This window comes from Neolamprologus multifasciatus, chromosome 1 (assembly GCF_963576455.1).
Source record: "Neolamprologus multifasciatus chromosome 1, fNeoMul1.2, whole genome shotgun sequence".
In the NCBI taxonomy this organism is placed as follows: Eukaryota; Metazoa; Chordata; class Actinopteri; order Cichliformes; family Cichlidae; genus Neolamprologus; species Neolamprologus multifasciatus.
Window position 1 is genome coordinate 31577393 of NC_140439.1, and position 24933 is coordinate 31602325.

Here is a 24933-nt window from a genome sequence, read left to right on the forward strand (position 1 = left end):
AATATATGCGGTGGCCCCTAGAGACAAACCACATACACATAAAAACTCCAAAAAGCACATACAAATTCCAAAGCACATTTCTAGTGTTAACTGACCTTCCAAACCAGAGCTACCTAGATCACTTAAATTACACAATCGAAAGCATATGTGTATTGTTTGTGTATTTATACACAAGCACTCATATATATTCAAATAATTAAAAAAAAAAAGTTCATTTACCTGTTACTACCACACACCAAATCCGTTCGTTGGTACTTCCTGGCTTGTGTAGCCTCTAGGTAACAAAAGCTCAACACTGCGCCTAGCATCCTGGAGCACGTCTGTTGTCTTTTGTACGTGTTTTGGAGTTTTTATGTGTTTTGGAGTTTGTACGTGCTTTGTCTCTAGGGGCCACCATATATATACTTTTATTTATTCACTCCACATAAAATGTAATAAATAAATCATATAATACAAAAAACAACTATTCACATTTCAATTTTTAACTATTTCAATTTTTTAAACAAATTTAAAGTGAAACAACACAAAACACTGCAAACCACAACACAATTAAATATAAAATAAATTATGAAAACAAAAAGAAGATGCATATTCTCTCTCATATGGGCCTGCATGAATAAACTTTCTGAATCCTTTATCATCTGCAACTGAAAATAGTTGTGGATGATTACTATACCTTTCTAATGTGACATTGTTGTCCCTGGCTCTCTTTCTCTCTCTTTCCCTCCCGCTCTGTTCCTGTGCTACTGAGAATGTAACTACCGCCCCTCTTCCCAGCGCAAAGCACAAGGCTCGCGTGCGGAGTGAAGCGGAAAAAAGTGCGAGAGAGAGAGGTTAAGAGACAGAAAAAAAAAACCCACGACTCCCAATAAGGAGCCGGCTCGCATCGTTCACTTCAAAGAGCCTTCTCGCATTGTACTGGCCTTGTAGAACCACTTTCTACTATCCAGGAGTTAAACACCTCCACACAAAAGTCACTGACGCCAGAGTGGGTTTAGACTTTGCTTTATATGGCAGGTTTGAAACTGTAACAATAAAATACAGTGTAGATGAGTGAGAAATTAAAATAATTACTTGAGGAGCTGCGTGCTAATGTGCTAATGCTAACACCAAACAACTGTCTACGAACCATAAATTAGCACGCGTAATACAGCATCTAATTAACTGCTCTTAATCAACATAAAGTGCCAAACAATAATGCATACTCACAGGGAATGCCTTTTTATCAGCCTTTCACAGCATAAATCACAGCACAGATCACATTTAGTCATTGTCTGATTCTTTCTTACACTTCCCCTGTCCGCACATGGACCATGCCTTTCTCTTAAAGGGCCAGTGCACTAACCAAACAAAACAAACATGTACAAATTTGACAACAGTCAGAACACTCCCCGCCTGGTATCTTAGGGATACCACAACAGATATCTAAACATCGCTAGATAACAGAAAAACCATTTCAGAAATGGGTCTGTAATAAGTCTTAACATTTCCCTTGGAAGCAACTCTAACTTCGGCCTTTCTGATGATTCCATCTTCACTCGCAACTGTCTTTTCGATTACGCCCATTGGCCACTCATTTCTTCTTGTTTGTTTGTCCTTGAGGAGAACGACATCTCCCTGTTTAATGTCAATGTTCTTGTGGTGCCACTTTTGACGAATTTGGAGGCTGTGCAGATATTCCTTGCGCCATCTGCTCCAGAAAGTGTCTGCAAGGAACTGAACCCGCTTCCAATGGCTTCTGAGCATTTCTTCGGGCCCTACATCATCACAGATGGTGGGTGCAACTCCAGTCTTTTGTGTCAGCAGCATCGCCGGTGAGAGAATGTGAGGATGTTCTGGGTCTGATGATACTGGCAACAACGGTCGTGCATTCAGTATAGCTGTGACTTCCGCAAGAAATGTGGTCAAGATCTCATGAGTGAGTTGAACACGGCCAGTTTGCAGCAGCATATTATCAAGTATTCGCCGTGCTAAACCAATCATCCGTTCCCATACTCCCCCCATGTGAGAAGAATGGGGAGGATTGAAAACCCAGGAACACTTCTGGTCCTGCAGAAAGTGTTGCACTTTGTCTTTCTCTGGTGCATTAGTGGCCATCTCTTTGTGAGCACCAATGAAATTAGTGCCGCAATCCGAGCGCAGTTGTTTTGCGGGTCCTCGGAGGGCGAAGAAACGCCTCAGTGCATTAATGAAACTTGAAGAGCTCATCTCCTCCACTACTTCAATGTGGACAGCCCTTGTACACAGGCACGTGAATAATATTGCCCATCGCTTTCTGTTTGCTTGTCCCCCTCTCGTTCGCCTTGTAGTTACTTCCCATGGGCCAAACATGTCCATGCCCACGTAAGAAAAGGGGGGCTCAACTTGGAGGCGATCTACGGGCAAATCACTCATTAATTGCTCCTCAAACTTCCCTCTCAGCTTCTTGCATGTCACACATTTACTTATGACTCTGCTAATGCATCCTTTCCCTCCTACAATCCACAAGCCACTTTCTCGGACAGCACCCTCTGTAAAATGCCTGCCTTGATGGCTTACTTTCTCATGGTGGTGGCGCACAAGGAGGGTAGTGATGTAGTGACTGCCTGGCAAGATAATTGGGTTGGTGTCTTTTACTCCCAGCCCCGCGCGATTAATGCGACCACCAATTCTTAGCAGATTGTCACTTCCAATCACAGGGTTTAGTTTTACCAGCGGGCTGTTTTTTGGGAGGTTCTGTTTTTCAGAGATCTGCTTTATCTCGTCTGCATATGTTTCAAACTGCACATTTTTAATGATCATTGTCTCTGCTTGATCTAACAGTTCTGGGGTGATGGCCGTTTTACAGATGTGCCATCCTTTACAGTTTGGTTCAGCATTTGATTGTGAAAAGCATTGTGCGATGTGAATCAAGTTTGACATGGTTTTCCGAAGTGAGCGCCATGTGGAGAAACGCTCCCAACGTCCTGAGCCCAAAACTCCCTTGGTTATGTTAGTGCAAAGTGTCTTTACCTCTGGGCGCACCTCCGCGTCGTTGTCTGGGTCCAGCAGTTTGTAATCAGTCTGCTCTAGATGGATGAATGAAGGGCACTGGAGAAACGCTGGACCTGTGAACCATGTCGTGTGTTCTAACTCAGCGGCTGGAACTGATCGTGAGCCGTGGTCAGCAGGATTCTGGTCGGTTGTAACGAAATGCCATTGCTCTGGAGTAGTTGACTCTCTAATACGACACACACGATTGTTTACATAGACATAAAAACGTCTGGATTGGTTGTGAATATAACCAAGAACCACCTTGCTGTCTGTATAGAAACTAGTTTTGTCTATAGGGTGATCAATCTCTTCACAGATGACCTCTGCCATTTCAACCGCCATTACTGCAGCGCAGAGTTCGAGCCTAGGCACAGTGAGCTCTGGCTGTGGAGCGAGTCGTGCCTTACCTAGGGCAAACCCAACCTCTGTCTTGCCATCCCCAGTGGTGACCTTGAGGTATGAAACTGCACATATTGCCTTCATGGACGCATCTGAAAAGACACAAAGTTCTACACATTTAGCCTGTGACAGTGACATCTTAGTGTAAGTGCGTGGAACGTTGACTTTGCTGAGGCATTGGAGGGACTGTTGCCATTCTATCCATCTGCCTTTCAGATCCTCTGGGAGAGGTGAGTCCCACTCTGTTGTCTGTAGCGACAACTCTCTTAGAAGCAGACGTCCTCGAACGGTGACTGGGGCCAAAAACCCAAGCGGGTCAAACACACTGTTCACAGTTGAAAGGACTCCTCTTCGTGTGTATGCCTTTTCAGCATGAGGAATGTGGAAAGTGAAATAGTCCTCCATTATATTCCACTTTACTCCAAGACTGCGCTGATCTGGGAGTTCATCCTTGAACAGATCCAGATTTTGGAGATCCTTGGCTCGATCTTGAGGTGAGAATGCGTCTATCACTTCAACCTTATTTGATGCTATTTTTAAGAGGCGAAGGTTGGAGTCTGCTAGCATGTCTTGTGTCCGTTTCAGGAGGTCGATAGCATCATGTTCGTTGGGAACAGACTTTAAAGCATCATCCACATAAAAATCACGCTCAATGAAATGGCGAACATCTGACCCGTATTTGGCTTCTCCCTTTTGCGCGGCCCTCCTCAAACCATATGTGGCCACAGCAGGCGAGGGGCTGTTTCCAAATACATGCACGCACATTCTGTAATCCACGAGCTCTTTCTGTGGATCGTTGTCTTTGTGCCAGACAAACCTCAGTACATCTCTGCAGTCCTCACGCACCAGGAAGCAATAGAACATCTGCTGGATATCTGCGGTTACTGCGACTGGATGTTTTCTGAACCTCACTAGCACACCTAATAGACTGTTGTTCAGATTAGGTCCTGATAACAGCACTGTGTTGAGCGACATACCTTCAAACTGCGCGCTGGAGTCAAATACCACTCGGATTTGTGACGGCTTTTGAGGATGGTACACTCCGAAATAGGGCAGGTACCAACACTCTTTGTTCTCTTGTACTGGGGGTGCGAGCTCCGCGTGCCCATTGTCCAACATTTTCTGCATAAAGTCTATTAGGTGAACTCTCATTTTTGGGTTTTTGTCTAGAGTTCGTTCAAGTGACTTGAGGCGACTGAGTGCGTAGCGGCGATTGTTAGGCAGCAATGCTCTGGGCTGGCGGAACGGCAGTGGAGCCACCCAGCTTTGTGACTCATCTTGGAAACACTCATTGTCCATGATATTCAGGAACTGCAGATCTTCCATGGAGGGTGCAAGCTTATTGTCGTTCTTGGTCTGGCAGAAAACATTGTTTCCTATTGTTCTGCTTTGTGTTCTGTCCTTTATGTTTGAACCACCAAGTACTAAGTGTCGATTTAAGAGACTGGTGTCTGGCTTGACAGTAAAGTGGCTTTCGCATGGGGAAAAATGAGTTGGCCTTCCATCCGATAGAACGTGAGTCTTAAAGGTGGAGACTTGGGAAGGCTTATGAGTATTGCCTAAGCACACATCTCCTATTATCACCCAGCCTAAGTCCAGTCTCTGTGCGTATGGTGCATTGTGCGGACCATTGATCTGACTGCGCACTTTATGAACTCTCAAAATGTCTCTTCCAAGCAACAGCAAAATGTCTGCACCACTGTCCAAGGGTGGTATTTTGTGTGCTATACCTTTGAGGTGACTGTGTGCATAAGCTGCGGAGGGAGTGGGAATTTCCTCTCTTTTGTTGGGAATCATGTTGCACTCAATTAACATGGGCAGCTGAATAGCGAGGGAGCTATCGATTGCCTCTATCATATACCCAGAGGCTCTTCTGCCAGAAGTGAGACCTACGCCACTGCATGTCTGGAGGGTGTATGGCTCTGCCTTACCGTTGACCTCGAACATGTCAAAAAACTCGGAGCGTGCTAGTGAAACGTTACTCTGGTCATCTAGCATGACATACATTCTCTGGCGTTTACTAGGATCGTTGGCAGGATAAACGTTAACCAGGCATATTTTTGAGCAAGATTTCCCAGAAAATCCTTCCCCACATACCTCAGTGCAACTTGAAACAACGGCAGTCTCTTGTACTTCTTGTTTCTCCCCGCCGTGACTTGCTGGGGGCTGAAGAGCTTTGGGAAAGCGAGGAACATCTGAATGCAGAGCTGCTGGATGCTTATCACTGTTACATTCAGAGCATTTGATTTCTGCTTGACAGTCGCGAGCTACATGTTTGTTAGAGGCGCAGCACTTGAAACAGATGTTGTGTTGCTTTAATATTGCCTTTCGTTCCTGCATTGGCTTTTCTCTGAAACCTCTGCACTGTTGTAAGGCGTGAGGTTTGTTGTGCACAGGACAACATTTGTCCGGTCCTTCCTCAGATATGGCCGTGACATTGGTTTTATGCACTGAAACTGACCTGCGGTTGTTGCTGTAACCATCTCCAAGCTTGTCCCTTTTAACTCCAGAATTGCAGGTTGACAGCAGATTGAAGCTTGGATCATTGCGTGCCTTTGCTTGTGTCTGTATGAACTGTAAGAAGAACGTGAATGGAGGGAAGGTCACCTTGTGCCGCTGCTTGTAGCGTGAGCCTTCCATCATCCACTTGTCTTGTATCCCATACGGCAGCTTATCCACAATGGGAGCAACACCTCGCGCCGTATCGAGATAGGAGAGTCCATGCAAGTACCCTTCTTGTTTTGCTGCATTTATCTCCTGCAACAGATCACTCAGCTCTCTTAGTTTTTGATTGTCTCTGGGCCCTATTTTAGGAAATTGATCAAGTTTGGTGAAAAGAGCACTTTCAATGGCTTCTGGCGACCCATAGATTTCTTCTAGCCTCTCCCAGATTAGCTCTAATGCCACAGCTGGGTTTGTTATGTTTACAGCTTTAATGCGATGTGCATGCTTGGTAGATTCTGGGCCAAGTGATTTTACAAGGAGGTCGATTTGTTCAGACGCCCTAAGCTCTAATGTGTCAATGGCGTTGATGAAAGATGACTTCCAAGATAAATAGTTCTCCGGCTTGTCATCAAACTTGGTGAGTTCAGAGGTTAACAGCTGACTTCTCATTAAATATTTGGCAAGCTCATTAGAGTCCCTAGAGGAATTTGGATCTGGAGGGTAGTACCGAAAACGTCCAACAGAGGGCGGTGTAAACCCTGGTGAGACATGGCTGAGATGCTGCTGATAGTTAACAGAGTGTAACTGTTGTCCTTGCCTTTCAGGTGAGTAATGTCTTTGATCAGGGGGTCTGAGGGAGCCATAGTCCTTTGGTGCTGAGGGCAGTTCATCCGGTGACATGTCCGGTGGCTTAGGTCGATTTGCATACTCGCCTTTTTCTATTTTGACGTCCTTTGATTTGACTGAATCACTGCGTGCCTGATGCATATTGACATAGTCTGTAGTTCGCTCATGAGAACTCTGTGTCTCCTTTGGTAAGCTCAGGTGCTCATCACTCATGTCAAAACTTGCAACAGCAGACTCCAAGACAGCTGCTTCAGCGGCTGCGGCCTCAGCTTCACTTTCTTTTGCTAGAACATCAAGCTTTGCATCCAATTTGGCTCTTTCTACTTTAAATTCAACTTCTTTCTTTGCAAACTCAGCTCTTTTTTGGGCAGCTTCAGCTTTAGCGCGGGCAGTAGCGGCGGCTAACATTACACTTGCAGTGGAAGAGCGGCTAGATTTCTTTGAGGTCGTGGATCTTACTTCATATCCTTCTTTCTCCATCTTTAAGCTGATTGAATGTGCATTTATGCTGACTTGGTGTCACTGCGTCTGTCGTGCTGGTCTGGATACAGCGTGTAACAATGCAGTCTTCATCGTTGTTGTAGGGTGTCCCTTTTCACTGTACTGGCCTCGTAGAACCACTTTCTACTATCCAGGAGTTAAACACCTCCACACAAAAGTCACTGACGCCAGAGTGGGTTTAGACTTTGCTTTATATGGCAGGTTTGAAACTGTAACAATAAAATACAGTGTAGATGAGTGAGAAATTAAAATAATTACTTGAGGAGCTGCGTGCTAATGTGCTAATGCTAACACCAAACAACTGTCTACGAACCATAAATTAGCACGGGTAATACAGCATCTAATTAACTGCTCTTAATCAACATAAAGTGCCAAACAATAATGCATACTCACAGGGAATGCCTTTTTATCAGCCTTTCACAGCATAAATCACAGCACAGATCACATTTAGTCATTGTCTGATTCTTTCTTACACTTCCCCTGTCCGCACATGGACCATGCCTTTCTCTTAAAGGGCCAGTGCACTAACCAAACAAAACAAACATGTACAAATTTGACAACAGTCAGAACACGCATCGTTCACTTCAAAGAGTCGGCTCTAAGAGCTGTTTCGTTCGCGACCGACACATCACTATTAGGTAAGCCTGATCCACTGCTTGTTTACCAAATATGTAACACACACACAAAACAAAGACACACTTTAGAATGCTTGATAGGACCTACATGTGATATATTATAGTGCTTAAAAGGACCTTGAACTGACAGCAACCAAGAAAACATTGGAAAAGTTTTGATAGTTTTACAACAACAACCAAAATCATTTTCAAACGTTTCCCACCAATTTAAGAGCAAAAAACCCCCACATTTCACCATGTCATGTGAAATATTTGAAGGGAGCATTTTGGGAAACCACTACAAGGTAGAAGCTTTCCTTGGAGAAGGCACCTTTGGTCTCGTAACCAAATGTCAAAATACAAAAACCGAGCAAGCTGCGGCTATTAAAATCAACAAGAGCAAACCTGAAATTTTGCAACAGGCAAGATTGGAAATTTTCATCCTGGAGAAACTGCGACGCTTGGATGCCGATACCTACAACATTGTTAAGTGGAACAACTTTTTCCTCCACGAGGAGTGCATGTGCTTAAATTTTGAACTTCTTGATCAAAACCTGTGGGACTACATACAGGATCGGAATCATCAGGGTCTCCCCATAAGAGAAGTGAGGCCAATTTTACATCAGCTTTCAAATGCTCTGTACCACCTCAGTTCCCTGGGAATAGTACATGCTGACCTCAAACCTGGAAATATAATGGTTGTAAACCACCATGAGTCTCTCGTCAAAGTCAAAGTTATTGACTCTGGCCTAGCACATCCTCTGTGTGCAGTGATTCCTGGTACCATTGTGCAGACGATTTGGTATAGAGCACCCGAAGTTATGCTTCATATTCCATATAATGAAGCAATTGACATGTGGTCTCTGAGGCTGGTAGCTGTGGAGCTTGCTATAGGGCTGCCAGTCTACCCTGGGCAAAGGGATTATGATGTTTTAAAATTCATCACAGACACTCAGGGCCAGCCACCAGATTATATTCTAGACTGTAGCATGGCCACAGAATATTATTTCACAAAAAACGACCACAGCGAACAGCACTGGACATTTAAGACAGAAAAACAATTTCAGTATGAGACAGGATACCAACCAAAGGATACTCGACATATAACACTGCAGCATCTCGATGACCTCTAACAATTAATCACAGTTAGAACAGGACCTGAAAGTGGCACAGATTTATTTGTCAGCCTGATTAAACGGATGTTGACCTTGCTTGCAAACCAGCGCATCAAACCCTTGGAGGTTCTCAAGCATCCGTTTTTTGACCCTGGCCTCTTTACAAGTTCCCCCTGCATTAAAATGAGGAGCAGAGGGGGACAAAAGTCTCCAGCATTGCTTCTTTGACCCCAGACAAAAGTGACAAAACCACAAGTAGGGGTTGGAAAAGGTAATCAACAGCAGAAATACACTGCAAACAATGCAAACCCAATACTCATTTAAACCTGATAACAACAGCTTAATATTTTAACAAACAAATAATCAACTTGCTCCAATATTTATCACCTTGGCTTTTTTTTTTTTTTTTTTAATTTTCACTCCCTCCACCCCAACCAGTCGCGGCAGATGGCTGTCCCTTCCTGAGCCTGGTTCTGCTGGACATTTCTTCCTATTACAAGGGAGTTTTTTCTTCCCACTGTCGCTTAATGCTTGCTCATAGGGAATCCTCTGATTGTTGGAGTGGCCAATATTGTAGGACAGGGGTCTCAAACTCCCAGTGTTGGGGAGTAACGGAATACATGTACCGCCGTTACGTATTTAAAATACAAAATATGAGTAACTGTATTCCGTTACAGTTACCGTTTAAAAGGGTGGTATTTAGAATACAGTTACTTTGTTTAAATAAATGGATTACACGGGGTACTTCCGTGTTTCATATTGTGGCGGGTCAGGACTGTTTGGGTTTTGTTTGACAGCTACGTTCTGTAGTTCCAGGCGGCAGCGTTACGGTTGCCATGGTTACAGGGCGACGCTCTCTCTCTGCGTGTTTCCTGGGTGAGAGAGGCCTTTTTGTTGTTGTTGTGCTAAGCTAATAGGCAGAATGCTACCGGCATAGCTCTAAAGAATGTAGCATCATAGGCAGTGTAGTCCGTCCTGCAGGGAGAATGGACTGTCATACCCGTTATGTGTCTGTGAGCGTGAGGAGGGAGAAAAAGGAAAAGTACGAGCTGTCATCGAGCAAAAACGGGAGCTGGAAGCATGTAAATATAATAATAACCACTGCAGCCAAGAAGAGTGCCTGATGAGCCCAGTTGTAAGTAAGCTATTAAGACTCGACTGTACACCGTGTTCGTGTTTTCCTCCAAAAACAATAAGTTCCATTGGAGCAGCCTTTCAACACCTCTCTCTGTCTCTCGCTAGCAAAGTTGACCCAGACAACAAAGTAAAGCTAGTTTTCGGCTACAAGCCGACACGGAACCCACCTTATTAGCCACAGGTCCCTTTACGGTTCGGAGCCGCGGACCTTCAGTAACAGTAATAAATCACAGCAATAGTACATTCATGTAGTGGGTAAACAGCATGATAATATATTAAGTAATTCAAAGTATTCAGAATACGTTACTCTCATTGAGTAACGTAACGGAATACGTTACAGAATACATTTTGGGGCATGTATTCTGTATTCTGTAATGGAATACATTTTAAAAGTAACCTTCCCAACACTGCAAACTCCAGTCCTCAAGAACTACTGTGCAGGCTGCAGGTTTGACAGGAAGAGTTGGAGTAAGAAAGCCATTGCTAAGAGGTCAGATTAAGGCAGAGAGGCTTGCCTGGGCCACGAAACACCACCATCGGACTACTGAAGACTGGAAGAAGGTATTAGGGACTAATGAATCAAAATTTGAAATCTTCAGTTCATCACTCAGGATCTTTGTACGCTGTCGGGTAGGTGAAAGGATGGTTCCACTGTGTGTGGCATCAACTATCAAACATGGAGGCGGAAGTGTGATGTCTCGAGCTGTTTTGGACCTAAGAGCTTGAAAAAGAAGGAAACTGGACTTGTGTAAATTTGCAAAGATGTTTCATCTCTCATTCAAGAGACTTGCTCAGTTCTAAAAAACAAAAGATGGCGATTTCCCAGGAATGATGTTTAAATTGTAGATCATCCTTTGTTTTATTCTTTATGCTGCTGTAGTAGTAATTTTAATTGCAAGATAAACTGAAATGTCCTAATTACCAAAAAAAAGTCATATTGTCTCAAACCTATCAAGCTGACAGAATCTGACTTTAGATCAGCGGTTTCTGAAACAGCTCAGAGGATCTATATATTTGATATCTACCTAATCAGGTGAGTAGTGGGTGAATATTCTTTTATCATGAATTATTTTTTAAAATTTGATCTTTTATTGACCATCGTGTCAAAGAAAAACAAATCTGCATGTGAGTTGTATTTGCTGTCAACCATTTTTGCTATTTGTTGCTTAATAATGCTAATTGCTGTGCAATAATAATGTAAAGAATCCAAACGTATCAAATATGAGAAACCGTGTTAAGGGGTTAATGCTTTGTATTAACCCTAATTTTTTTTTTAATGTAATATAACCTTACAGACTGCACCCGTGAATGTGCAACAAAGGATGACCTAGATGCAGATGCAACTCGCTGCAGGATTTGTGGGAAAAATGTAGGGTCACGTGGAAAACAAAAAGCCAAGACATAAATCGTACAACTCTTTATTTTACGTAAAAACTCCATTTTGCTTCTCAAGAAAACTATTCCTGTTTTACAATTCCAGTGACTGGAAGCAGTAGCAAACATATGAAAACATGTCAGTTGTGAATCGTTCAGTAATATTTTGTCTCAAATTGAATCCTGCTGGTTATTGAGAAAGCCCCTGTAGAATGATGCTTTTTACGACTATCATGCAGTGATCGGCTGTCTGTGATTAATCCGGTTAAACGGCCCACTTTCACCTGAACTGTTTTGTTCTAAACAACCAGAGCTACAGGAAAGGATCTATTTCACCTTGTAGTGCTTTTGATACTTGTCTGAAAAGGTAACCTTTTCGTTAAAGGGAGAGCTGTACAAAAATCCACCACTCTGAAGGCACTCCCTAAAGCACTAAATCAGAGCCAAAAAGAAAAAGAAGCATCCCACCACATCCAGTTCTTGTCCCTTTGTTCAAAGTCAATAAAAATAAATTCACTTCAGAGAACAATCACACTGACCACAATGCAACAAGAGCGCTACGAACAAGCTGGAAGGCTGACACCTATCAGCATCGCTATCATTTGTTTGAACATATGCTTTGAGACATCATTTAATCCACAATATTTCCCATTTTCAGTAAATAATTGGACACAGCTGAGTGTAGTAACAGTAGGGAGGGTGGGGGAGACGACAATTCAGAGGACAACACTGTAAGACAATTCAAAAGTAAGCTGAAATTAACAGATGACTCCACATGTTTGGGACATTTAACAGGTACTTAAATGATAACACATACTTCTGGCAGACAATCAGTTTAGCTCAAACACATTATTGTTTTGGGTTTTTTGTCAGTTTTAACCTGTTTAGGTGTCCTTCCCTACAGGAAAAACAAAAAGCCTTCTACAGATTTTACTAATAATGAATATTTCCTCAAAATAGGTACAAATAACAGGAAACTGTTAAAAAAAAAATTTAAAAAAAAGAAATACGGCAGTCAACATTTACATCTATACCTAATGCTGTAAACTGCATATATCAAATGAATGGCTGCACTAGGCTGCCAACCTAAAGCTGAAAGAATTCATCTGATTTATGAGGGCTGACTGATCTACTTACTGAATACATACGTCTTAAAAACTAGGAAAGACTGGGTTTTTTTTGGTGGGCAATAAATTTGCTGTGGAGCAGGAAGAATAAAATGAGATCGGAATACATTCAGTAAAGTTCAGATTTTTGCTTTTTCAGCTGGCTTTGATCTCACTACATTTGAGAATGAATTAATGAAAAATAAAAGACTTAAAGTTGAGAAAGGATACTGAACACATGCGTCTGAGGAGAAAAAAAAAGTGCAACAGGCGATGCATTGAATTTTGGTGTCAAAGAAATATATCAAACGGAGTCGAGGGGAACTGAAAAAAGATAAAATAAAGCTATCGATCACACCGACTGTGATCCGCTCACAGTATCAGAGGGCACTCTGGATACAGCATTCAATATCAAACAATACTGTAAATTAAGAGAACAAACTCCAAAACATGGTATATTTACATGTGTTCCTGTCCATCCGGTGACTGCTTATCAAACTTATATTTCTGGGGCAAAAAAACTAAACAAAAAACAAAAAGCTTCATTGTGAAGCTGAGAGAGGGAGTGGCACTCTCACTGCCTGAACAGTCCACCGTGGTGCTGGTGACCAACAAGATGTCTTCATTTTTTGTCTGTTGAATGCTGAGAAAATTTGTAGGATGAATACAATTTCATGATGACTGGCTACCATTCATCGTGGATCCATCACTGCAGTACTACGCAGCCACCTTGTTCTCCTTCTGCAAAAATGCAAAACAAAAGTTAATCATTTCCTCCAATCTGCTTTATTTGCTAGAAAAAAAATACATGTGAGATCTTCAGAGAGCATAAGAGATGGACACAGCCTCCATGACACCTCACTGTTGAGCAAAAATCCTGGTACGATGCCTTAAGATGAACATTTTTGCTGTCATGACAACTGAAGAGCGAAGCCAAATGAAACTGGACTTTCACTCTTAGAATGGCCATATTTTACACAATGAACTTAATGTTTCAGACAATGTCCTTAAACTAGTGAGTTCTCAAGCTCATTGGGAAGGTGCCTACTGATATACTGAGTCTTTGTTGCTCACTGACCCCTACAAGACCACAAGGGTGGCCATTGAACAGAACACACAATGCACTAGTAAATTGCAATTCACTTTTCACATCTGGAAGCTAAGTCCATCTTATACCTTCTATAATGAGTTCATAAAGGATTTACCCTGTATTCGAAATCAGAGAAATCCCGGCCTCCTCTGCCACCTCTGAATCCGCCTCTGAATCCAGGTGGAGCACCTCGGGGTGGTCCGAAGGAGCCTCTGCTTACCGGTCGCCCTCGGCCTCCACGAGGCCCCATGAAGCCTCGGCCACGGAAACCACCTCTTCCTCGGTTGTGCCTCAGAGGAAGGCCGAACGTCTCAGCGTTCATTCGTCTCTCTTCAGCCCAGGTTGGCCTACGATCCCTGAGACACAGACATCAATAAGGATACAGGTTTTATTTATTTATTTATTTTAAGTCACATGAAAATAAATTTACACGACAAAGCGAGGCATCACAGGCTAACATAAAAAGTTTTTTAATCAAAAATTCATTAGAGAGTGAATAAACCAAGCATTAAGAACTAAAAAAGCAGCTGTACATTAGTGAAGTTCCAACTTTGAGCAGATGACAGAACATTAAAAAGTTTTTTTTTTTAGGATTCTCCTGCACACACAAAAAACCCAAGCATCTTTAGTGCTTCAGTGGGCAGCAATGGACGGACTAGTAGCAATTCGGTGTCCCATTCACATGCGAAGCCTCGACTAACATAGAAAAATTCTCCCTTGGAAAAACCTCTTTCACTTGTTCACATGCCAAATCTGCTTGTTGCGTAAATCTCAATTTTTTTATTTTATTTATTTTTTTAACATATAATCTGGCCAGGCTGAAAACACAAGTGTATCTTTTTAAATCTAATATGACTACATGTGAGACTTCACATGAGAGATATAGACGGTGCAACACTCAGATAAAATTAAGTGCTCTGTGACTTTCTTTTTTCAGTTTCTATTATTTATGTACCAGACAACACCAGTTGTTTAGAAGACTGCAGCAGGTTCACTCTCATCAAAAGTGGTTTTAGATGCCCTGTTTACAGGTCTGGGAAATTTTTCTTTGCAGAATATTTAAAATTTGGTTTCCCTTATATTCGCTGAAAATAAATTCTACAGATGCGGTGACAAAACTTAAGTCACTCAAATCTTAACATGCCCTTGTGTAACTAATCCACCACAGAACAGATGAAAAATAAATAAATGGATGTATTGAGGTACCTGGTATCATCACAGGACAGGTTATCAAAGAAGGACTTGGACTTGTCATAGTAGCAGGTATTTATCACAGCCTCCTCTTCCTCAGCAGCACCTTCATTGGCTGGATGCTCCGATTCCTCCCCATTGAGTGCCTTTTCAGTTTTGTCATCTGTAGGAAGAAATGTTGTAAAATCATACAACTTAAAATGCCAGAAATGTTCACATATGTATTAGAGGTGGGAATCACCATACAACTCACGATACGATATTATTGTAATTTTTTAAAATATTTTGCAATATTCAAATTCTGTACATAAAAGTAAACTTTATCAATATTCATTTCATCTAATAACAAAGTCTCGCACTCAGTCTTTCTCTCATTTCAGTCAGTTTTATAAACTGAACGGTTTGTATTACAGTCTAGTCCAACTTAACTGAATGCAACCATCTGGTACAATTATAGCTATTCTGAACTATGCAATTTATGAAAACTATGCAGCCCCTTCAGCAAATGAAGAATTTGAAAGTAAATTAAAACAAAATATAATTTTACATTAAATAAAAAAGTTTTAACCTTAATTAAAATAAAACATGTCTTAAATTAAAATAAGTAAACTGTCATGTTTATTGCTGCCAAAAAAAAAGTTAAACACATTTGGACAGTGAAGGAATGTCAGGATTCTTGCTCAGAAAAAGGATCAACATGCTCTGAAGTTAAAGCAATAAAACCTTTTTTGTAACAAAATATCGATTTCTGCTGTCCCTGTATCGATACATTATTAGCAAACAAAATATCACGATACTACACAGTATCGATTTTTTCCCCCACCCCTAATATGTATCATGGTACATATAACCTCCAGTTTTAGTTGCTGCAGTTTAGAACTTGTTTAAGTGGTACCTTTGAGTTTGAGCTTGTTCTGGAGCTCTTTGTCAATCTCGTCTTTGTGAAACTGGGCGTTGGCAGTCTCAAAGTCAAAGTCTTCATCAAACTTCACTGTGCCATCCCTGCGCACATTTACTTTGCCTCTGCTGCGGTTTCCTCTTCCACGGCCACGGCGGTTAGAAGACTGAACACCAGCTGAGAAACAACAGAAACAAACTTAAGTATTAAACTTTAAAAAAGAAAAACAGTGCTTCCCACTTGATAAATTACAAAAGTACATTCTGAGGGAACTTTTCAGATTTGGCTGACGTGAAATTAGACCAAAGCATTTCAGGAAAGGCACTGCCATCCCAACATGAATCCAATAAATCTTTTCATTATATATTTAAATTTTCAAAGCTGAGTAGCTACAAAATAAAAAAGATGAACACATCAGTAAACAGCAGTAAGTGTTGTGGACATTACTGACTGAAGGTGCAAATTACTCACCACCTTGCCGCTTGTTGGGATCCCGGTTTTCAACTGCACCCTGCTCATTATCTGGCTGCGCTACCTTCGGAACCTCAGGAACTGAACAGGAAAAGAAAATAGTCATCAATTTAACTTGGCAGGGCTTGGCACTGAGGAAGACAATAATATGAGCTTCAACTGCAGCACGGGTTCAGATTTATTTGTATTTGTTAAACAGAATAAATTCAGAAGTTAAACTCTAGTTTTTGGTTCTGTAGAGTAGCCATTACCAAACACAAGATCCAATTCAAACTTTAATCACTCTTGTCATCAAATAAGCCTTACACCTTGCTTATGACTTGCCTGATTAGGCTGATTCTCTATTAACAGCAGTATTTGATAGCCAGTGCTAAATTTTAGTTCTTTCCACGCTAACAAGATACAACAAGCTGATAATCAAAGACACCAGAAAATTTGTATTCTTTACATTCTGTGGCTTTGCATTCTTAAAAAAAATAAATAAATAAATCAACATTACTGATTAATGTCTCTTTTGCTCTGTTATGAACTTACTACAGATAACTTTTTAAACCAGCCACAACCTACACTTTTACCTTTTCTCTGCTCCAGGAGGTCTGGAGGCTTCTGGATGCCAGTGGTGGTGGTTCTGGAAGCTACTGCCCCTGTCTGACTCCGCTGTCCTACAGGTGCAGGTGGAGCTGGGGCAGATGATGGTGGGGCCTGCACTGCCTGTTCCAGGGTGGGACTCTTTCTTCTAGAATCCAGCTTTGGACTAGTGCGTCCTGCAAACAAACAAACAGCAATTAAAAGCTGTTCCAAAGTAGCTGCTCTTATGGAGGGAAAAAAAAAAAAAAAAAAATCACATTAACAGTGTTGAGTGAAAAACATACTGTCCATTAAAGTCCTGCTTGTGAAGGACTCCACAGTGTAAGCATTTCCCTTGTATTTGTAATAGATTTGTGTGCAGTGTAAAACATTTTTTGAGTATTTGTGAGTAAAAGTAACCTTCACCCCAATCTACTTAAAAATATAATACACGGTAGTAGTGAAGATGATTCTGTCAGAGCTGAATGATAAGCTTCAACTACTCACACACTTCCATTTTACTGGCAGTGGATGACACAGATGTTCACTGACAAAAAGGTAAAAATCCAATCTGTACATTTAGAGAGAAAATCTGACATGTGCCTTTTATACGTGACTTCTCCTTTGAACACTTTAAAAAACTTCACCAGTTTATTAGAAGTATGATGCATAACTGTCTTTGCTGTTTCCAGTTCAAAACACAATAGGGATCAGGTGTGTAGCAGGAAACTCAAAGCAGCATGCAGCTGTGCTCTATTCAAATGAGCAGGAATCAGGTGTTGCTCCAAATTTGCTTGAGAAACAGATGTTTAGCTTGTCTGAGGTCACTACGTAGCATTTAGACAGATATCAGCAGTGAAAGATTTAACTGCATCTGCTACATTTCCATCCAAGAGAGTGTTTGGACAGGTTTGAACTTGAAAAACCTAATGCGGTTGACTTGCTTATTTCACACAGCTCCTTACCAACTGCTCCAGTAGATCCAAACTGTTGAGAACCAATGGATGCAACACCAAACTGGCTGTATGATGGGGCAGGAGCCCTGCTGAAAGGTGCATAGGACCCAGGAGCCTGGAATGATGGAGGTGCTGCAGCACTTGAGGATCCAATTGATGACTAGACAAACAAATATACATCCAGTTAAAAACATTACAAGACTTTTGAACATAGCTGTTAACCATGACTGAAAATACTAAGATACGATTATAAATGTCTGATGCCTACATTTCAAAACAACAAATAACACAAAATGAATGTGCAACTGTTGGTTGGACACAAAGCTGTTAATAAACCAATGCACATCTTAGAAAGTGTCATCTAGAAGATAGATAAGATACCATATCTAGAAGGAAAAAGGCCTGACTCTACTTTGAATACACTTTATTTTAACAGACTCCTTTGTTTGTGAATCTGGTTTTCAGGGCTTCTACAACAAGTGGTCACTTTATTTTTTTTGTTGCTTATTGTATTTTCTAATTGGTTTCTTTAATTTTCTTAAAATGTGCAATAATTAAAAACATTGATAATCACTTATTTTCTGTAACAAAGAAAGAAAAAGCAGTAATACAATAGTTGTTACTTTCTACCTGAATTTCTTTATAGTTGATCCTTGTAATACACAGGTGTTTGAAATAATGTTAACGATGGCCCTACAGCAAAGTTCCTTTAAAGCAAGCTTTGCAACTCAAAATGCCACTAGGCAATTATTTCAGTAATTATTTTGAATGATTATCTCAAATGCTATTATTTAGTTATAAAATCACACACACAAAAACTCTACATACAGAATAATTAGCGAGTGTCTCTCCCTTATAATGTCTCAATAAAGCCATGCCTGTGCCACCATGAGGTAGCATACAAGAAGCCTTAAAGAAAAGCTTTTATACAGCTGTTTTATAATAATGGAATGCACAAATTGACTTACTTGGACTATGGCAGGGTCCTGCGGCAGGGCACTGGTGGCTTTTGGTGGCTCACAAACTGTTAGGTCTTTAATATCACTTCCTCGGAAGATGATGTACTCAAAGACCTCATCCCGAGGAGGAATAGGCCTGTCAGTGGGCCGATCCTCAGTGCCAAAGGAGCGAACTGTAGGGAAAACTCACAGGTTAACTTACACGACTTTACTCTTATTAATTAAGGAGGAGAATTTCCTTGCGTTAAGAACAAACACTGTTGACTTCACATTAACTTAAAATGTTAGAACTGAATATTATGAATTTGCGTTGGAATAAAGACGAAAGAAAACAGACGCCTCAAGTTATATCAATTTTTGTTAACCACATTGTTCAACATAATAAATTCCACACAATAGGAGCTCTTGAGATAAAGTTAGTACTCTTCCCATACGCACAGTCCACCAGGTTTAAGCAATACTGTCAGACAGAGTATTATAATCAGAGTTTCTAAAACGCATGTTAAAAAACACTAAAAAGAGCCAATAAGCCGCAATTAGTGCTTTAACAAGGTATGTCTAGTGGTAATTATGTGTCACTTGGTGCACAGCATTTGACTTTACCACAATTACAACGTAAACAAAGGACTACAGCGCTTAACTATAGCGCCACTTAGCTCTGTTGGCTAACTAAAAAGCTAACCAACAATGCCAAATACCCTAAAAGAATGCTGTTCTTCTTCGCTTAACACTTTTGCGCTCTTTGAGTCTTGTATTCCCTCTCTGTGTGCCTTAACTTACCTTTAGCGAGAGCTACAGTCGAGTTTTCTGTGTCAATCGTGTACAGAATTCCTTCATAGCGGATCTCGGCCTTGGAGATGAGGCTAATTTTGCTGCCGAGGTACGGTGTCCCGCCTCCGCTCATCTTCGGCCTTTAACTTTATTTACACGCGTACTTCCAAAGAAAACGTTTTGTGTCACACGAAGCGTCGGATGCGTTCTTTTCAGACCTGCAGTTCTCAGACTACATAACATATATCGTCAAACGACACTATGAATCTCACTCGCCCGCTCGCAACTGATCTCTACCACGACATGGCCGTTTTCATTTTCCTTCCCCTGCCGCAAAGGATTTTGGGAGATAGGTAGCGACCTAGTCAACTAAAGTCGCCTCCTTTTCCTCTTCCATCCCTTCCACTGTTTCCTTTGCTTACAAATAGAAACAAATGATGTGACAAATATATTTTTAGCGGTACTAACATTTTCGATACAGTTTTGGCTTTTATTTTGTAATTATTATAATAACATTTCCTCAAAGGGATTAAATAAGTCACTAAATAAGGATACTTAATACAGGTTTGAAATTTAACCACACAATAATCTCACGATATTACACGAGATTACATCCGGAGGTTTAGAGCAGAAAATTTCGCAGCCATTAAACAGTCTACATTTTTTACGTAAGTGTCTCCCGCAGCTCTGATGACGCTGTCCCTGCAAGGCAGTTAATTTTAAATGAAAAAATAATAACAACGGTTATTTTTATTTTAATGTCAATATTTTTAGGCAGAGGCTTCTGAGCAGTTATAGTTAGGCTAACTCAAACTAAATACTAATTGTGAAAACATTTTACTTAACCACAAATAAACAAATAAATAAAAATCTAGATTTCTGAAAATAATCAGAATAAAAATAACAAAAATAAAATACCCCCCCCCCCAAAAAAAAAAAAAAAAAGGAAATCTCTTTAGGTCTGTGAAGGTTCTCAGTCATCCAGGTCATCGTAGTCAAAGGAGCTTGCAAAGAAAAGCGTCTGGACTTCTTTAAGTTACTTGAAGACGTTCAAGTAGACGTGAAACGTCTTCAAGTAACTTAAAGAAGTCCAGACGCTTTTCTTTGCAAGCTCCTTTGAAATGTCTTTAGCTTTAGCGTTTGCTATTATGCCAATAAAACTGAAACTAGTTATTCCCTGGCCAAACAAATTCATAGTAATGTCGTGGTGATGTAATGTTGCAGTGTTGTGATTTATATTAAAAAATAATGCTTTCAGTTAAATTGAAGTTATTTAACGTTACTTATTGGGTGTTTTGCCTTGTTTTGGCAGAACATAAACTGTAGCTATAACTGTACAAAATGTACAAACATTTCAAAAAAAATTATAAGAAAAAAAACTCCATAATTATTGCTAATAATATTATTATTTTGGTATTTTACTTTAAATATTACTGTACTTTTTACTAAAATTACTGTACTGTACTTAATATAATATACAACTTATTACAATCTTTCAATATACAACAATCAAATACAGCTACCATATTTTTTTTAATTATTATGGTTATTGTTCTTGTTATTTTAACTACTATAACAAAAATATTCCCAATTATTCCTGATCAAAATCTCGTCATCAGAATAGATCCGTGTATTATTCTTTTCTCATAATGTCATTTCATTTCAACCCTGCACTGCCTTGCTATGTTGAGCCACTTTAAAGAAATCTCATATTTATTATTAATATTTATTATCATATTTTAAGAAATTCTAATCTTATTATTGTATGTTGGATTAAAAACATTTTAATTTAATACTTCATATTTTTATTTAGTCATATTTTACCAAATCGTATTTATTTTTTATTTTATATTAGTTATTGACAAATTTCCTTTTATTTGATTTAAGATACAATCCTAATGATTTAGGCTATTATTTTACAGATTGTGTTAACTTCATTTTTAACGGCTGTAAAAAAAGTAATTTACTAACTGTTTGGATAATAAATGATATATTTCCCATCTTACCTTTTGCAAAGGTAAAAGAAAAGATGCACAGACAAAGGGAAAAAACAATACCAAAATCAGACCTAATAATTATATAACTTCTGAGTAACTGCTTTGTTTCAGATCTGTTTTATTTATTCATTAACTTAGTAGCTTTATGTACATTTTAACTGTCTTATATCGTTTTAAAATAATCTTTGCTTTCTTCCTGATCTTTTTTCTTATTTATATATCATTTTCTTCAAATATGGTCAAAGCTCCTCATATTCTACTTTGGGGTGGCGGTGTAACTGCACGGTACTTAGTATGATTACTAATTAATACTCCGTGAAGGTAACACATAAACAATAGGATACAATAACCACAGACTTACGGCTACACCTAGGACGCCCCTTCCTCCATTTATACCCCCCTTGTTTAATGACGTCAGATCCATTCCCACAATGCCTAGTAACACGCAGGCGCATTGTAAAAAAAATAGAAGACGGCTATCTGTGATCAGAGATGGCGGGCGCCTCCGACCCCCTGGAAGATATGCTCTTTTCGGAGGTGGATGAAAAAGCTGTGAGCGACCTAGTGGGCTCATTGGAGTCACAGCTTGCTGGACAAAGCAACCCGGCTGGTAAAGCAGACGAAAACGGAGGCGCTGGCTCTGTGGCCCCCGCTAACCATCACTTAGGAAAAACGCTACCAGCTCCAGTGAGCACCACAACACTAGAACAACAACAACAACAACAAGGACGCCGTAATAAAACTGAGATGCGCCAGGAGATCAACTCTAAAGACGTTAGCCCGGATAAGACTGTCACATCTCCTTCACCGGGCTGCAGCCCTTCTTTTGGCGAGCCTTCCACCACTTCGGGTGCCTGTGTGAGCGCCACTAGCAGCGGCTCGCAATCACATGGAGCATCCATCACAACACTGACTGCATCTGGTGTGTCAACTTTGGCATCTCTGCCGCCAGCCAGCATCAGCACCACCACATCCAGCCAGGGCTCTAAGGTTACCGTGGGCACAGGTGAGACGTCGACGGGAGCAACCCCGCCGAGAAAACGCATAACGACGCCGCGGAGGAGCGCTTCGGCGCGGATAAAGAGTTTGAACGGCGCAGTTGTAACAACGCGGAGGAACAGCAACACAGCGTTGGTCGACAGCGTTAGCCAAGTGGATACGAGTGCAAGTACACCAAACTCTGGACGACCCGTCACGACCTCTATTAACACTTCGACGTTCACCTTATCCAACGCGAGCCTGCCTGTGGGTCAGTCGGCTATTGCTCTCGACAGGGGGACTCCTACTATAGCTTTGCATAGACTCCCGAGTCATATTGTTGCCAGTATAGCCCAGAACGGCAACGGGACCAGTGTTTCGGCCTTAGTCCAGCAGGGTGCTCGTATAGGACCCGTTACCTCTTTAGCTTCCCCGGGGAACCAAACAAAAATGGTCACAGACACTGGGGCTTCCAAAACAGACGACTGTCAGTCCAAAATTGTAATGTTAACCCAGTCTAGCGTTGTCAGCTCTGTAGTAAATACTGTTTCCACTTCCTCTCCTCCTCTTCCTCCTCCTTCTTCTACTTCTTCATCTATTGTCACACCACCAACAACTACTACAGCTGCAGCAACAACAACAATAACAATAACTCAGCCTCTGAACTCCATCACACCTGCTGCGTGTGTTACAGGGATGGCAACTAGTTCAGTATGTGGAGCTGGTCAGACCACATCGGTGACCACCACTATTACTATGGTTAGGCCAACAGCTCCCTCCCCAACACCTGCTGTGGCCACATCTGCACAGTCACAACCCCGTCCTGGACTTACAGCCCCACAAAGGATTGTAACCCCCCAACTGATTGTCAGACCGCCTCAGCAGCAGACCACCATTCAGCTGCCCCCTGGGTTTACCATCCCACAAGGTAAGGTTAGCAGGAGGGCTAACTACCAAGCCAGAGAATCCTGGTTGTGGTTGTTAAAAGGGCTCGGTGTGTGTTGGACTCTCCCATAATAGAAGATTGTGTGTGACATCCTCTGGTTTTTCCCTGGCTCAAAATAGACCTTTGGGCATGAATAATCTACATATATGTATGGCAAGGAGTGTTGTACCTTACATAACAGATGTTTGTGGATTTTCATGTTATTTCTGATCATTTGCTAAATAAATCTGTGTTTTATGTTTGACTAAATGTTTAAGTAAAATATTTTCATTACAGTCCTGGTGATTTTCATTTACACAAAGGTCAAAATCTAATTTTTTTGTAAACAGGAAAAACCCTGATTTTCTTGTTTGGTTTGTTTGTTTGTAATTGGAAAAAAGGATAAAACTGGGGTGAAAAAGACAGAAATCAAAGTATTTATACAGATAGATGCAATAAGCACAAACACCTTGTATGTGTGTGGTAAACCTAGAACAAAAACATCAATTTAAATGTTTATTTATACAGGATAATAATAGTACTGTGAAGATGGGTAGAATCACAAAAGACCTCTAAGAAAACTTTGGGAGGCACAGAGAAAGGCTTTGGGCAGCTCCAGTGTGCAGACAGTAGCCACTGATGCTTTGAGACTGCAATATGTTGTCAAAAATATTTGAGTAGACATTGTTTTTTTTATGTAGCTAACTTTTGTTATTACAACAACAATTCAGTGGTCCAGGATTCCAGTAGTTCAAATTATAGCTTACCCAATAGCTGAGCCATATTTATATCCCTAATTTAGCTGTTATATTTAAAACACTGTAATCTCAATAGAAGCTCATATTCTGTACTTGTAAAAGGGCAGGTAATAACAGAGGAAAGTGGTCATAATGGTTTTTGTGCTGCACTGCTTGAATGAGTCATCTGACCTCAGAAATAATAGCTCAGTTACATTTTCAAGAGCAGGATCAGAACATGCTGTTAACCTTACTATTGACCTCATGTCCTTTTCTCTTTATGGAAATTCTATAAAGATAAACAAATGTGTAATAAAACATTTTATCACGGCCAGATGTGGGGTTATAATAACTGCAGTCCTTTAAAACGAAGGGAGAGTTTGTGTAATTCACTCATGATCAGAGCCCGAAGCAAATTCTTCAGACTTTGATTATAATATGTGCACTACTGTAACATCCTACAAAGTCTAGATCCTGTCATGAAATGTTACTTTTGTAAAATTGCAGTGTTTTATAAGGTTGTAGTGCAGTGATATACCTGCAGTACAATATGTGAAATATACAGTATTTTTTTAGTGGCTGCTTTAGCTGTTCTTCTGCGGTATTTATGTTGTGGTGTTCTCTAATTTATGTTTCCTGCTCTTCCTTAGGTATGGTGTTGGTACGCACAGAGTTAGGACAGCTGGTAATGGTTCCCCAGCAGGCTTTGGCTCAAGCTCAAGCACAAGCACAAGCTCAAGCCCAGGCCCAGAACAACATTTCTCCACGACCTGCTACCCCCACCACAGGGACATCCTTCAGAGTAACCTCTCCACAGGTGAGACCACAGAACCCACATGATAGC

At 40.8% G+C, this 24933-nt stretch overlaps 3 protein-coding genes across 5 annotated transcripts in view; 1 reads left to right on the forward strand and 2 right to left on the reverse strand.

Annotated features, from left to right (window-relative positions):
• Positions 1–930: 930 nt before the first annotated feature.
• On the reverse strand, positions 931–7785 carry LOC146526071 (uncharacterized). Its single transcript, XM_085166170.1, has 2 exons — positions 7597–7785; positions 931–7412 (listed from the first exon to the last, which is right to left on the reverse strand). The coding sequence occupies exon 2, from the start codon at positions 7180–7182 to the stop codon at positions 1426–1428; it is 5757 nt and encodes a 1918-aa protein (XP_085022296.1). The 5' UTR covers positions 7183–7412; positions 7597–7785; the 3' UTR covers positions 931–1425.
• Positions 7786–11471: 3686 nt separating this feature from the next.
• On the reverse strand, positions 11472–19827 carry lsm14ab (LSM14A mRNA processing body assembly factor b). The gene is made up of 9 exons (XM_085166244.1): positions 19462–19827; positions 18691–18854; positions 17732–17882; positions 16775–16963; positions 16200–16280; positions 15726–15905; positions 14846–14993; positions 13755–13995; positions 11472–13290 (listed from the first exon to the last, which is right to left on the reverse strand). Exons 1-9 carry the CDS (start codon positions 19583–19585, stop codon positions 13267–13269), a joined length of 1302 nt encoding a protein of 433 aa, XP_085022370.1. The 5' UTR covers positions 19586–19827; the 3' UTR covers positions 11472–13266.
• Positions 19828–21876: 2049 nt separating this feature from the next.
• Positions 21877–24933, forward strand: part of LOC146526073 (transcription initiation factor TFIID subunit 4) — a 99303-nt gene continuing 96246 nt past the window's right edge. The window contains exons 1-2 of one of the 3 annotated variants that reach the window (XM_085166205.1): positions 21877–23355; positions 24740–24906. In XM_085166205.1, coding sequence (XP_085022331.1) covers positions 21942–23355; positions 24740–24906 — 1581 coding nt within the window. In that variant the 5' untranslated portion in view covers positions 21877–21941. The remainder of the gene's footprint in view (positions 23356–24739; positions 24907–24933) is intronic. The other 2 variants (XR_014875075.1, XM_085166217.1) reach the window with 2 other exon arrangements.